The sequence below is a fragment of the Poecilia mexicana genome, unplaced genomic scaffold (genome assembly GCF_051168715.1).
Source record: "Poecilia mexicana isolate PSO_F unplaced genomic scaffold, ASM5116871v1 scaffold_10, whole genome shotgun sequence".
Classification (NCBI taxonomy): domain Eukaryota; kingdom Metazoa; phylum Chordata; class Actinopteri; order Cyprinodontiformes; family Poeciliidae; genus Poecilia; species Poecilia mexicana.
In genome coordinates, this window is record NW_028263379.1 from 10,678,526 (window position 1) to 10,694,651 (window position 16,126).

At 35.1% G+C, this 16,126-nt stretch overlaps 1 protein-coding gene across 3 annotated transcripts; it reads left to right on the top strand.

Moving 5' to 3' along the window:
* Positions 1–7: 7 nt before the first annotated feature.
* On the top strand, positions 8–15,259 carry pdzd11 (PDZ domain containing 11). 3 transcript variants are annotated; one of them, XM_088009406.1, is made up of 8 exons: positions 8–242; positions 831–1,000; positions 8,590–8,703; positions 9,038–9,145; positions 12,516–12,656; positions 12,761–12,859; positions 13,963–14,023; positions 14,527–15,259. In XM_088009406.1, the coding sequence occupies exons 4-8, from the start codon at positions 9,053–9,055 to the stop codon at positions 14,559–14,561; spliced, it is 429 nt and encodes a 142-aa protein (XP_087865532.1). In that variant the 5' UTR covers positions 8–242; positions 831–1,000; positions 8,590–8,703; positions 9,038–9,052; the 3' UTR covers positions 14,562–15,259. The 3 variants fall into 3 exon arrangements, with proteins under 3 accessions (XP_087865532.1, XP_014857284.1, XP_014857288.1); XM_015001798.2 differs by lacking the exon at positions 831–1,000; XM_015001802.2 differs by lacking the exon at positions 831–1,000 and having other exon boundaries at positions 8,590–8,699.
* Positions 15,260–16,126: the final 867 nt, after the last annotated feature.

The window sequence follows — 16,126 nt, forward strand, 5'->3', positions numbered from 1 at the left end:
ATGCTCTCAAAACCCGTATTTAGGTTTGTGAAAATGACTTTTATTTTAAAGTGTCGGTATATATAAAAAAAAAATAAAGGTCTTATTTAATTTGAAATGTTGTAAATGTTGCTTTAAAAAAAAGCAACATTTACTTAAAAGCAGCAAGAAAGTCATCGGTTCTAAACCCGACCTGATGTATTTCTGCATTGAATGTCAACGCTTGGATTCTCCCCGGGTCAGTCCAAAGACATAACGTTAAGGTAACTGTTTTTTTCTAAATTGTCCTTAGGCGTGTGTGAGTGTGTGTGCTTGGTTGCTTGTCCTGTGTGTCTCTTTATTGCCCAGCGACGGACTGGCGACCTGTGTCCACCACACACATCCCACCTCACCGGGAAAAGAGAGGAGTCAAACAATCAAACCACTGCTGCTCTTCTGTTAGGCAGCTTACTGTCCTGCAGATAAAATCTCTTTATGAAATACTAATGGGAAATTTGATCACTTGTACCAATTCAAGTTACTGTGAGTCACTCTCCAAACTGAATGGTCGCTGATCCAACAACTGCTAAAGGAAAAGCCTTTGTTTCATTTTCTTTCTGAATGACAAAAGTAAATGTAGTGGATAGGAGTGGATCACGTGGTGTTAGTAGTGCTTGTAGATCACTGGTGACTTCAATGAGTGGAGTGAGTAATTTTGCTGACCATTTTAAGCTTGTATGACTTTTTGTCTTTGATCACCTGCGAATCCGTTTTTATTCTGCTTTTGGACACCGATGTTCCGCCTTGGATATTGACAATATTGATGAAACTAAAACCATCTTAACTGCAGCTTGGATTTACGTTTTGACTAGGTGGTGCGTCAACAATGATTCCCCTATTCAGCTGCTCAGTGACCTCGTTTTACAGCCTTTAATATTTGTCAACAAAAAATGGACAAAGAAGTTTCTCGCACAGCTGGAACGCCACCGCCACTGCACCAGCGAAAGAGGATCGCTTGACAGAGAAGTAGAAGACGACAGTGGTATGTAACCTGAATGTTTGGTGCTGTGCTCTTTTAAACGCAGTTTGGTTCTGAAGTTGTTGTGACACGCCCCCCTCGCTACGTTTTGCTGTTGGACTGCAGCTGCATTTTGGTGTGCGAGTGTGTTCTGTGACTCTGCGTGCGTTCAGTGAAGTTTAAGGATTTCCTTTATTTTGGATTAAAATAAGTGATAAAATGAGGGATCATCGTCTGCTGCATCTGTTGTCGAGAAAACCTGAAACGGATAAAAGAACGATCGTTCTCACCGAGGAAGCTCTCGCAAATAAAATTGAAAGTATCCAAAGAGAGCGGGAAAAGCATGTAAAGAAAATGAAAGGTGTAATATCATCTCTTTAAAAGCTAATGACAGATGATAAAAATTATTCACAAGTAAAATCACAGCTGGATGAGTTGACACACCTGTTCGATGATGCCAGTGTGTATCGCATGAATCTCTGCTGCCTTTAATTCCACTTAATGAGAAAGATAAACAAAATACATGGTTTTCAAGCATCACTAAATATAATAAGGGGTTTATTGAGGATGTTGAAATGTGACTTTTTGAAACAACTTCCGCAGAGTTAAATCAACACTACGCCGAGTCTATTTGGTCCCTTTCAGAATTGGCATTAATTTAACTCTTACAGAGTTATTTCAACAATAGTTTGAGTAGTTATAACTTTTTCAAATGTTAAAATTAATTTCTTGTTGAAATAACTCTGGAAAGATTTAAATTAGCACCAATTCTGATAAGGACCAAATAGACTCGGCATAGTGTTGATTTAACTCTGCAGGATTTGCTGTAAATGCTCAAGCAGGCCATCCTCTGACATGTTAGAGTCACAGGAAACTCTGTTAGGAGGAGGAGTGGAGGTTCAAGAGCAAATGGAACCTCAATTATCTGCTAATAATTGAAACAATGACATTCATGATGATGTGCTGCCATCTGACAGTGTTCAAGGAAGCAGGTCAAGCTCCAAAGAATCATCAACATCATCTGCACGTCTCAGGGCAGAAGCTGAAATGGCTGCCTTGCTCACACGTCACAATATGCCCGAAGAAAAACATGCTATTGAAGAACAAGAGGAACGACTGAGGAAAAGGAAAGAACAGCTTCAACTGGAAGCAGAAATAGCTGCAACTGCTGCAAAAGTAAAAGTGCTGAAAACTGGATCTGCAGTGCAAAGCTCAGTTTCATGGAAATCGAATGGAATAGAATCATATTTTAAAACAAAAGGAAATGCTGTTGAAAGTCTTAATGCAAATACTTTTGTTCCAAAAGGAGAAGTGCAGTTAATGACAATGCAGAGCTTCAAATAAAAACAGTGCAACTAAATGTGACAAAGAAAACGTCTGCACCTCTTTTTCTGGGGCTTTCTCATCCTGAAAGCAGAACAATATCACATATGCCTCTGCAGCAAGCTGCTCACTCAGCAACCAGTGAAAATCTGTTATCCATCATGGAGAAACAAAATAAATTAACTTTCATGTTGGTTCGTCAACAAAGTCTCTCTTTGTTACCCAAAAGAGACATTTAACCTTTTGATGGCGATCCGCTTCATTTCCAGGCCTTTATGTGCTCATTTGATCAGGTCATTGACTCAAAGACTGGTGATCCTGAAGATTGCCTGCATTAGGGCAGCCCAATGCACTGGTCAAAAGCTACCAAAGCCATTGGTAGCTTTTGACCAATGGACTGGTCAAAAGCTACCAACATATGTCTGATGGTGCTGGATGTGTGAAAGCAAAGACTGTTCTGTATGAGCACTTTGAAAATGGACATGTTATTGTAACTGCTTATCTGAATAAAGTTCAGCCCTGCCCATTCATTAAATCAGAAGACGGAAAAGGTCTTCAGGCAAAGAACTGTTTGTTCTTACGTGGATGTTGCAATGCGATGGAGGAAGTTTGTGACCTTTCCCTATTCAGCTGCTCAACAACCTTGTTTGAAAGTCGCTAATAGTAAAGAATGCAAACATCTTTGTGGATATCTCCAATGTTTTTGATAAATCTGGCAAATAAATACAAGTAAATGGATCAATAATTAATAAACTCAACTAACAAAAGAATGAAAGAACAGAGAGGAGGAAAACCCCAGTTATTCCTTGGAAAAAAACTGGCCTAATTTTTATTTTTATTTTTTTACTACGGCTACCTTCGTATATAGTTGCATATTTGGTGAGTCATTTGCTTCTATTTCTGCACAGGAATAATAGAGTGTTAAAAGCTGAAATATTAGCTCAGGTAAGAGAAGAAGCTAATGCTCATAGAAGCGGAAAAGTGAGTGATTGAGTTTCTTCTCTGGAATGGAGTTGCGCATTAGCTGAATCTAGTTCTTTTGTTCTGTGATTGGTGCCAGGCTACGTAGCAATTACTCCTTCAGAGCTCATTGCACATTGTCACTATCTACAGGTGTTTGTGCTTTGGCTAATGTGGTCTTCTCAAATCACTTCTGAACTTTATGGATTATTGTTTAAAAAGGCTTGACATATTTAGTGTTGCAATTATAATTAATTCCTACGTTTCCTTGACTAATAGTCATCTTCTCCCAATCTGTTTGTTCTTTTTCACAGCTGTTCCTTTCCTGGTTCATCTGTTCATTCTGCTCTACACTGCTTGATACTACTCCTGGTTTGCTTTTAAACCTATTTAGCATTATCTTCAGTGCACATCTCTGGATTTTCAGCCTTGAACTTTGTTTTTGTAAACTGCTTTTTGTCAATTTAATGCCTTTATTTCTGCTCCTCTTCTGCCTACATTTGATCCTCCTTTAATGACAGAGGGAAATGAAGAGTTGAATTGTTTTTCATGCAGTCCTAATACAACTTTTACACTAAAATAATATAAAAAAACAGTTACAAAAGCTGTTGCGCAATTACATATTGTGTAAGTTATCTTTGCGGTAGACTAACTAGCAAAAGTAGAGAAGAGTCTGGGAATTAATTAATAAGGCAATAAATCATTAACGACTTACGAGTTTTAAGCAATTTGATCACGACTTGAAAATCACTAAGATTCAAGAGCTGCTTACAGAAAAGGAGCCTAAAGCAGAAGTGCATTCCTAATACAGCTCAAGCTACAAAGATCTGCTTCATAACTTTGAGTGTTTTTAAAAGTCCAGTATTTTGGAATAATTATTCACAAACTGATTTTATTCCAATGTGCATATGCTGGTAAAGGTGGACGTGCTATCAGATTCTACATTGCTGCTCTTCCTGTTTGACATGTTCCACTCACAAACTGCTACAAAAACATGGCTGTGCTCTCCAGGGGTGTGCATGTCAAGTTCATTGTTTTATCAGGAAACCTTAACCATAAATCATGTCAGTCTTTGTCTTCTACTTTCCTATTACCTTGGATTCCACTTGTGCTATCTAAATTAATACCAAAGGTGTTCAATGCCACCCCAGTCACATATTTCCTAAGGCAACGTACTGTACATCTGCTTTTCAAAGATGTACCAATTGCAAATCTGTTTGCAGCAATTGTAAACGTTGAGTTTGGGGCATGGGCAGCAGCAGCGTCTTTGGATCTAAAGTGAGAAAACAGCCCTGAAACAGCTCATTCTGAAATAAACTCAGAACTGACCAGACTGAAGTCTCATTATCTAAGAATAATTTTCTGTAAAAAAATAAAAAAAATGTAATGAACATGTTCAAGGAATGTAACTGTAGCCTCCTAAGCTTTATATTTTTGTGTTTGTAGTTTTCCTTAGATTAGGGGTGGGAGGTAACGTTTCCCAACCTACTTCATGTTGTCAGAAGGGTTCTGTTTCAGTTATTCTTGATTCTTAAAGAATCTTCTGAAAATAGGTTTTTGTCATACATTTTTCTCATTTCAGAGCAACAAAGAACAAAAACATCATCAACTTTATGTCATAAACTGGACAGAATGATTTATATAGGTACAAAAACATTTGGCCTCCCTTGCTGTTATCAAAGGTTTTTTTTAAACAACTTTAAAATATCTTAGGTGTTTTTAAATCTAAAATGTACCTCAGGCATATTTAGATTTATATATACACATGTGCGTGTGTGTGTGTGTGTGTGTGTGTGTATGCATGCATAGTTGGGGGTCCCACGCTAGAATACGCTAAAGATATGTTTATAAATAAATAAGCGAACATCTTGAGTGATCAAAACAAGTTTCATGTCAGAACTTGACAAGACTTTCTTTTGGCTGGATGGCAGCTTTACGTCTACATTCACAAAAATTAAACCCATGTAAAATTGAGGCAGTAAGAGTCCATTAGAGGTTTCTAGATTCTTCACAGAAAGACGAGATGCTCCACAGAATAGCTGCAGAAATGAAAAGCAAACTTGAGATCACCTCCATTGTTAAGTTTAGAACCCAGGAAGGTCTAGCGTTGTAATGTAAAAGTAAACCAACAACCTTTTTTAACAGGAACATCAATGAAGATGCATTCAAGACATTGGAATGCACAAACGTAATGAAAACAATGTGAAAAATAAATAAAAAGGCTGATAAGATCCTTCTTCAGGTGTCAAAGTACCAACTTGCCCTTTATGCAATATGTTTTTTTTATTTCCTGCTCATTTCCCACTGCTGAAAGATCTGAGATATTCTTTTCCAGCAACGCTATTTTAAAACGTTTTAATATAATTTTATTTTCCCAGAAATGAGCCCCAAACATTTCAGAGGAACCTGAAACAAATGTCACAACCTACCAGCATCCTCACAGATCCATTTGACAGCAACTCTTTACACAATCTGACTGAACTTTTTGAACTGCTGACATCCGAGCCACAAAAATAAAACGGAGAACCGCTAGGCTTCTGCAAAACCTCTACTTCAAAATGTTTAAATTTTTTTTTTCTCTTTTTAACAATATGCTTTTAACTAAACAACTGAACTGATTTGAAAACGCAGTGCACAAGACACAGTCCTATAAGAGCAGTTGAAGTGACGGTTTGGAAAATAATAACATAAATAAAAAAACAGTTTCATAGTACCTGGACCAGCTGCAACATGTAGAAGTGGAGTTTAGAGGCACAACCGTGCATGTTTAGACCATCTGCTTCGCATCAGGGCTTATAACAACAAGGGAGGCCAAATATTTTTGTACCTCCGGCATATTTTAGATTTAAAGCTATTTATATTTAATCAGGCAGTTTCTGACAGGAAATGAAAAAGATGTCTTCAAACAAGATGAGACGATAAAAGCGGGATATCATGTCAGAAAAAAAGTCTATTTACTTTTAAATTCTAAATTAAGATATTTGTATCTTTTTTGGAACAATCTAACAAAAAGTTTATTTAGGCTTTAAACTGATTAAACCCTTCTTTTTTATTGCTGACTAGTGTTTTACTTGTATCCTCTGGTGTTTCGATGATTTATGTTTAATAAACTCCAAGTTATTAAACATCACCCTAATCTTTAATTTCCTCCACAAATTCTCCATCAGGCTGCAGTTGCTTGGACCCCCAAAACTAATGTAAAACTAATTAATATTACTGCCACTCAGAAAAACCTGCTGCTAAAATCAATAAATTGACCTTTGGAATGACCAATTTGGGGCTTATTTACACATTTGTGAAATCAAATAAAGTGCTTACAAATCAATGAATCCATAAATGATTGAGTGCACATTTGTAAATTTTCTAGTCTCAATTTTATCTTTAATTACATTTAATTATTAAAAAAAAAACTCAAATGAAGACTGGAATTATATTTGAGCTCATTACTGAACACAGTAATGTCCAAACACAGGAATTTGAAATGAATTAATTCTCAATGTAAATGCAAGTAAAATCCCAGACAATATTTAATTAAGCAAACATCGAGGACTTACTGAGTTTCCCATAAAGAAAACAAGCAAACTGATGATCAAGGAAATTAAACTATAATAAAACAGGATCCAAACCAAACACACCAGTTAAAATCTTAACCGCTTTTCCTAACAACCAACAGGCACTAAACACAAAGCGAGAGAGTAAAATAAAAAAACTATAGAGGTGGAAATAAACCCCTACATGCAGGACAGGTGTAGAGATAAGCTAATCTGAAACAGGTGTGATGGGAGATTAGAAAGCAGAACTAAATAAATGCAGCAAAGCAGGACAGGGTCTGAGTTGGTACTGAAAGACGATCAAGCATTATGCAAGATGACATAAGAAACCATGAAGGCAAACAGAAACTGGTTCATAAAACTAACAGATACTGACCAAACTAATTCTTATTTCCTGTTAGAGAAGCTGAGTGACATGACCAGGAAGCTGAAAGTGAAATATGAGATGAAACAGTCTAGTCTCACTTATTCCATTTTATCTCATTAAACATCAGAAATATGATAGTTTTTTAAAAGGTGAGACATAAATTCCTATTTTACAGTTAAACATCTGCTATTTAAAGATACACATCTGAAACTGTATTAATCAGGATGACTGTAGCTACATTTTTATTTCAGAAAATTAAGTATGAACAGCATCATTAACTTTTGACAAAATTGTTGTCAGGTTGAGCTGCATCTAAGTGTAGGCAAAACATGAGTCGCTGCAGCTGATCCAGACGCTGCTGCAGGCATTCGCACTAAAACTAAAAAAATAATTTCAGGAGTTTCAGAAAAGAGCTGTATAAACCTCAAAAACACTTATCTAAAACTTAAATATAAGGAAAATGAGCTTTTTATCCTTCTTGGTTCTACATATCATTTATCGTACTGCATATATTTACTAGGTCCACAAAGGAGCACTGTCTCAGGTAGCACCTTTATGACTGACCATCACAGCTCCAATTTCCCTGAATTTCTCAACGATCATTAGACAGGATTTCATGCAACATACTGTTGCCTCATTTAATGATGCACATCATCATTATTTAGACGGTGTACTGGCAAGACGTTGGGGAAAGAAAATACACAAACAGTTGGAATTTCTTAACTGGAGGAATGACAAGGTGTGGCATTAAACTATGAGGAAAGTCACACAAGAAAATGTACTTAAAATGTCAACACTTCCCCTCATGTCTGCAAACCATTCCTCTTTTATTTGTTGATTTTTCCAGGAAGCTAAACGAAAGAGCAGTTGTCATTTTCAGGAAATGTTTGACTGAACTTGTGCTGTGTTTCTCGGGAATATGGGTGGAATAATATGCAAAAACAGAAAAAAAACAAACAAAAAAAAAACACGGAGGATTGTGTTGAAAAAACAAGGACAGATTTATGACTGTCTTAAAAAAATCTGGTCTGATGAGAGGAAATTTAAAAATCTTTAAAAGAGAGGAGTAAAACTTCCCGGCAATAAGATATATTATTCTATTAAAAGGAACAGTGGGTGTGTGGGACAATTTAAGGAGAAAGATGAAAGACTATATTAGATTTAGTTCAAGTTTAAATTGTAGTATGAATTGGACAGTAAAGCATACTACACAACTCGGAGTTTGATCACAAGAAACAGTAGAGTATGCTATTATTGAATGTCAAGAAGACATATTCTTCAGTGTAAGTCTCTTTAGCAAAAGTACAGCTGAGTTACTTAGTTTAAATTCTAATAATTTTATAGGAGGACGTCTCTTTTCGTTATTTATAAAATCAGAACTTTTTAGAAAAGGTTTTCTTTGTGGTTCACAGTTTTAATACCAAGAAAAAGATGACGATAATGATTCCTGGCAGTGGGTGGCGACAACGAGCTGGATTCCTCTAGTGGCGCAGGAGAAGAAGTGCAAACTGTTAGCTACCAGGCAGGTAATAGAAATACTACATCTTTCTCTTTTCGTATTTGTTCTAAATGTGCTGTAAATAATTTGGGTAACAATGCTGAGATAAAGATTAGACATTGAAGACGTGGTTGAAACGTGTTGAAAAGTTGGTTTATCCAGCCGAAATAGCTTGAGTTAGCATTATTTTGTAGCAACTGCTAACTGATATGAGTTTTCAGTTGTTTTTAATAAGACATAAAAGATGTTTTACTGAACTATGCTTAACTTAATATAGTGCGGATTTCTTACGAGGTGTTTCTGAGTGTTTAGGTCGAAATGAGCAGTGAACGTTAAGTAGTGATGAACTTGTGTTTCTATAGGATTTTAAATGAACGATGGATCAGAAGATTCCTTACGATGACTACCAGCTCCCAGTGGTTTTCCTGCCTTCATATGAAAACCCACCGGCTTGGATTCCTCCTCAGGAGGTAAGACGAGACATAAACTGTTCTCTTCAAATCTCGTCTGTAGGGGAAGGAAGATCTGTGGACCGCAATAAACACAAGACTTTAGTTTCGTAGTGTTTTTGTCAGTAAATTTGAATAACGTTAGAAAGTTAATTTATGTTAGTCATCTTGTCACATCGATTCATTTCACATATAGAGTGGTATATTTCAAGCTTTTATTCGTGTTTCATTTAGATGATTATGACTTGCGATTAATAAAAATACAAAATTTCATTTCTGAAAGAATATAACATACTAGCAATAATAAAAAAGGTTAAAAGAAGGATGTTATATGATGTTATAAAAACACAGTTTTGGTTTTCCTTCATGCCAAAAAGCTTTAATAGTACACAGTTTGTACTTCAAGAAGTTCCAAATTGAGTGTTTATTTGCTTATTGTGCCATTTTAAAATACTCATATGTTTTTTATTAAAACTACAACTCTTTTACTTTACTTGTTTTCTTTGTTTATTTGCATGGAGACAAATGTTAAGTATACAAATACTAAACACTACATTTATAGCATTAGCTGGTTTGCAATGCATGTCCCCAAATGGACCTTAAATAACATGAAACAATTTAAAAGATAGCAAAACAACATGTTAGGATAAAATATCACACACAATACAAATCCTAACCTAAAACTGCACACTTATTATCTTAAACTCAATTTTTAAATCTGTGATGCCTTTTCTTCTGTTTGTGAAAATTAATAATAAAATTATGTAACAGAATTACAATTAAATTTAGTAGTAGTTCCCAAGTGCTTGTTGTGCAGAATATTAAACAACTTTGTCCTTTTCCTTTTTGTCATGCAGTGAGACAAGTGTAACAAGCTGATTTTAGGTGGTTAATTAGTTCAGCTGTTGGCTAGATTACTTTAACAGATGATTCCCTCATATATTGCTAACTGTAATTTTAAAACTGTGTTAACCTTATAAAGAGTGATGGATGAAGTCTTTAACTCAAAGACTTGCTTGTCTTTTCCAATCTGAAATATTTGCAAACTGTCAAATCTGTCAGTCTGTAAGTAAGAAAAAAGTGTAGGAGCCCATAGAAACAGTAGGATACAGAATTTTGCCAAGAGCTAATTTTACAGTACTGATTTAAAAAAATAGCCGTTCACCCAGCTGCTGAACCGAAAGAAAATAACTGGTTTCTGATTTTACCAGAGCACGGCCAGCTACAATTACAGCCCCTGGGGAATAATTAGGGATCTGAAGATTGGAAAAGGACATGCAGATTGTTTACTGTCCAGGCCACAATTATTTTCCTTGACAGGAGGGCAGTGACATCAACCATCAGCAGCAACGCCATTTTTCCAACGTATACGATATAGCATAAGGATGTTTTATTGAAGAAGAACCTTATGACAAATTTATTTAATTTACATGTAAACACATTAAAACTTTTTATTTTTATTTCCTTTATAAGAGTTTTATTACTTTCTATCTCTTTGTATGCAGTGTTGCTGTTTTTTTTGTAATTTATGTCCAAGTATTTACTACAAAATTACAGAAAATCTTTGTTTTAAAACATAAAAAAGGCCTGGAGCTTTGCAAATTCAGTTAAATTACATATTGCATGAGTCCACTTGTAATTTAAAGGAAAATTAAAGTGGAGAAAAGCATAAGCTATTAAATTAGTCAAATAAAAATACTGAAGTGAACTGAAATAAGGTTGATTTGAACCAGTAGCAGGGAAGCATCAGTTCCTAAAATTCAACAGTATATCATCTGAAAGACAAGTTTCTCCGTCAACTTGGAAATAAAAGTTAACTTTTAAATGGGTCTTCTACCATGAAGACATGTTTAAAACAAACCTTTCATTTAGTGGGAAGGAAATATATCAAAGATACTAGTTGTTGGTTTATAAATCGACAGTTTCAGCTTAGAAAGAAAACTCAAAATGTTGAAATACAGACGAACCAAAGGCAGGAGCGACGTTTATGACCTGACACACAGGAAACAATATTTGCTTTGCTGCTTCAGGTCAGTATTTAGAAGTCAACTGACTTTAACCTTTTACTGAAAATATGAAGATGTCTTCAGTTATCGTTGCATCTGAAAGCTGTTGAACTCATTAGTAAGGATGTACTGACAGGCCTAACGGCGTTTTCTCCTGGTTGAGTAACATTTGGTCAAAGACGGCAACGTTAACAGGTGATAGTTAATCCTTCCTTATTTAGAAGGATTGTAATGCAATCCTTCTAAATAAGGTGTCTGATTTATTTTATTTTTTAAAATTAAATTTACATGAATCATTTTGTAACTATAATTATGTGATTAGAAATTATATACGTCCTCAAAAAGGTTGTTGTTAAGTAGATTATTACATTTTATTCTAATTTAAAAGTAGATTTTCTCAATATTTGTTGGGTTTACCTTTTACTCTGTACTTGAGTTTTCTTCATCATGTTTTCTCACAATAATTTACGGGATTTTGACCCGTTTCTCTCAACAGAACTGCTGTAACTGAGTCCGATTTGCAGACTGCCTCGCTCACACACATTATCAGCTACTGTAAAATTATTACTGTAAAAAAATTTTAACTTGCTGTAAAAATACTGACTTTGACTTTCACACAAATACACATTCATTTCTAGGATACAGAGCCAGTCTCTTTCCTTAATAATGTGACAGCACCAAGTGTAGGCATTTATTTTTTAGAGTAAAAAACAAAACTGACAGTTTTATTGGAAATTTTTGTTTCACTATTTGTTCTGCAAGAGCATCAATAAATATGAGTAAATTAAAAAAATATGGTTAAATGTAGGTTTTGTGTGCAGTTTAGTGATGTAAATTTCACTTCTTTAAATAAGTTGCGTCATGTTTAAATAGAAATATTTTTCAAGAATAGTATTTGTGACGTTACGAATACTGTGCAGTTACAGCATAGATGCCTAAAAAATAAGTAATAAATTGTTTTTAAACCATAATTTCATCAGTATTACAATAGTACCACAAAAAAAATGTAAGCCCATATTGCCCATCTCTAGCTGGCACAAATATTTTTATGCTGTTTACCTTTGCACATTTATCTCTGAACAGATAAACTTGGCACCTTCAAGCATCTCAAATTATTCTTAAGAATAATTTCTACTTTCTCTGCTATCTTTACTCATTTATTTTTATTTCCCCCTGATGACTCACAATAAATCATTTAAACTGGTGCATTTTGACTTAAAATACTCCAGTTTAAATGTTAATTAACCTCAAAGAAGTAATGCATGCAAACTTCCAACTTAAATGAACAATTCTCTTATAATTCTGGCACATAGCAACTGTTCTGGCTGTCACACCGTGTATGTACGTTTCTGGGCTTCACTGTGTATTTCTTGGTTCCTTGTTAGAGGGTTCATCATCCAGACTACAACAACGAGCTCACCCAGTTCCTCCCTCGCACCATCGTGTTGAAGAAACCTCCAGGAGCCCAGCTGGGTTTTAACATCCGAGGAGGCAAGGCATCACAACTAGGAATCTTTATATCCAAGGTGTGTGCAGGAGTAGTTATCATGCCTCCTAAACTTTTATTTTGTGTTTGAAAGACCCATATATTATGGTAATAAATAATATTTTGTGTCTTTTGTGGTGTCAGGTGGTCCCAGATTCAGACGCCCACAGAGCAGGACTGCAGGAAGGAGATCAGGTTCTTTCTGTGAATGATGTGGATTTCCAAGACATAGAGCATTCGAGAGTAAGTCACAGCAGAACCAGTGAAAGTTAAAGTTAATTCATCACAGTATTTACTCCGTTTAGCATCTCAGAAGTTAGGGTTAGGGGTTAGAATGTGTTGTAGTTTTGGTGCATTTTTCTTCACATTATTTGGTCTCAATTGTCTTCTGGTTCAGCTGCAACTTATTTGGATTATCATCTCACTGCTCAGGTTTGACAAAAGACAATGTTGATATATTTAGTCTAAAATGTAAAATCTGATTTTTTTAGTATATGCTTCTCTCATTTTAAGCAGAAAATTTTCACCTGTAAATTTGACATAAAACAGAAGTCCAGGACTTGTTGGTCATTCTTCAAAATGGGAAAGAGAAGAAAACGGGTCATTTAAGTAATACAGATAATACATTTTTTTTTTAATAAATCATCAAATGGGCTGTAAAAAACCAAAATGGCTAGAGTCCTAGATTTTCCCATTTCTAAAGTCACAGCTATAATTAAAAAATTAAAACAGCTGTAACACCCAGCGAAGAGAGGAAAAAACAGAGGAGTAAATTTCTACCAAAACATTCACAGAAACTTTCTAGAAAAAATAAGGGCATTTGAGTTTGAAATGTTAAAAATTTGCTAGAAAAACCTCAAATTTTGAGATTAATCTAAAAATTTCTAGAAAAAACCAGAATAATTTCTGTTTTAAAAGTTGTAAATTTGCTAGAAAAAAGCCTAGAGACTAGAATCTAAAAGTTTTTCTGTCTTGAATATTTCTGAGATCAATCTAAAAAAAGAGTTTTAGCAAATTTTTTGACTCTTCAAAAAGTGAGTGTAGCTTATTTTCTGAGATTTACCTCAAAAGTAGACTTTTTTATTGCTATTTTTTTATATCTACAATCGCCCCAATTTGCCGTCATACAAAGCTCATTCCTACCTGCGGTGAAATTTTGATAGGAGATTATGAGGATAAAACACAATTATTTGTAAATGTTGACATAACGTGTGCTGTTCACAAAGCTTACTTTCTGTAAGCTTCTGTTCTGTTTAAGCACGTTACATTTTAAAAGTTTGAAGAACGAGTAGCGCAAGTCGTGAAATTAATCACCAGTCGCCAATAACATCTGTCACCCTCTTTAGGCGGTAGAGATTCTGAAGACTGCTCGGGAAATAGTGATGAAGGTTCGCTTCTTTCCTTACAGTAAGTGCTTTGTTTCATACGAAGGCGTGTTTACAGATTTGGTTAGTCTGGTTTCAGTCAGTGAATGTTTTTGCAGGCTGCAGGAGGAGTAAAGAATTGACACTATCAGATAAAATGTGTTGAAAGCCCTGTTGTAACACTGATCTCAGTTGTGATAACATAAATGCTTTTCTTTGTGCTCATTTAACTATTAATTTGAACCCTATCCAGTCAACATGCTGAATCTGGTTTGGCTTAGATTAAATCTTTCATTTTATTTAACCTGTGAGTGCTTTATCTACCTTTTTCTGCATTTGAGTATTGAAAAGAAAAGAAAAGCATATTTCAGGATTTGGATGATTTGGATGATTCTCTTGGTACGCTGCTGTAACACCAGCGTACCAAGATCAAAATCCGTTGGATTTTTAAAAGTTTCCAGAAGAAAAACAGAAAAGCTTTCCCGAATTATCTCATAATGATTCGTTTTTCAGCTGAATAATGGTTTTCTCTGTTCCTCCCATCAGACTACCAGAGGCAAAAGGAGAGAACTGTCCACTAGGGGGCAGCAGCGTTCCTAAAACACTTCATTCGACGTCATTTTCCTGCTCCTGCAGACTCCTAAGCACTATACCGCAGCTTCGAGATGACAGATTGTTGGTCTCATTCAAACTCCTCCATGTTGGGAAGATCCGTTCTCTGGTGTAGTGGTTAAAGATGGTGAAATGTTGTCAGCTGTCCTGCAATATTTGATAGTTTCTGCCGCATTACTGTCTAATCATATAGTGTTATGCTTTGCATTTGAAAATGTATCATTGTAATCTCAATTACTGATTTTTAAAAAAGGTTTTAATGTAATTTAGTACTGATAATGTCTCATCTATGTTTAATAGCATTTTGAAGTCCCAAATGGTACAGATTAGCCCACTAATCTTGACATTAGACACTAAAACAAAACATTAAAACACTGACGGAAATAATTTATGGGGACATTAACTGTAAGGGCAAATCGTGCAAGACTTCTGATGAATTTTAAATATTTCTGTGTCTGTGTCACTTTACAAGTTTTTGAGTATTTATCAAATATTGTAATTGTGTATGAAGTTATACAAACTGTAAATATGGATACTAATTTTAACATCCCATTTTTGTACAGTTTTTCCATTCAAGAAACATTAACAAATTCAGGTGCCAAAAGGTTAACATGGCTTCATAAGACATTGTTATACTTTTATAATAAAAAAAAACATTGCTTGAGAATTTCAGGGCATTGAGTGTTTAACTACGTTCATTGTTGATGTCAATGTTACTTCCTTACGTTTCCCTGCAGGATGTTGACATGACCTTTGCACCAGGTGTCAGTAACAGCCCAGGTAATTATTACACACCAGGAATTCATGACAAATGAGCCAATGGATTAGTAGATATTTTAACACAGGGAACAAATATTGTAACTTCTTTAGTACTTAGTAATACGCCTCATTTCCTCTTTTGGACGATGTAAAATTTTCCTCCAAACAAGGTGTGCACTGACCTCCAAAGAAGAGTTAAACTGTGATCTTATCTGATCAAACTACACATTCCTAGTATTTTTTTCCTGTTTTAGCTCGTCCAAATTTCCAGCTTTATCCCTTGAAGCATACTTCTACATGCTTTTTCTTCAGCAGTGGAGTCTTGTGCAGTGCGACCACAGAAATTAAGTGATACTTACACATTCAGAAATGCATTTTTGACAAATGCATTTGTCAAAAATGTGTTATGTGTTGCAACAATAAGGCTGCAAAGATGTTGAGGAAGTTCTTAGTTGTTACCCAGCATTGCATGCTTTATGTGCCAAACCGTCAGCAAAGTGCAGGATTGATTTAAATACTTCATCACATAGTTTGTGGAATCATTTTAGATTTCTTTGTAGATTAATTGGATTGATACCAGTACTTGTTAAAATCAATAGAAAAGGACAAAAACAATGTTTGCCAAACTGTACCAAGAAACATTCTGTACGTTTTAAAAAGTTTGCCAAGCATTTGCAGAAACGTTTATTAAAAGACTGTGTAATTTTAGGTTGATCATTTAAACTCGGCTCATTATGATTTGACGTTTTTCGTAAACGCAACGTGGCACATAAAA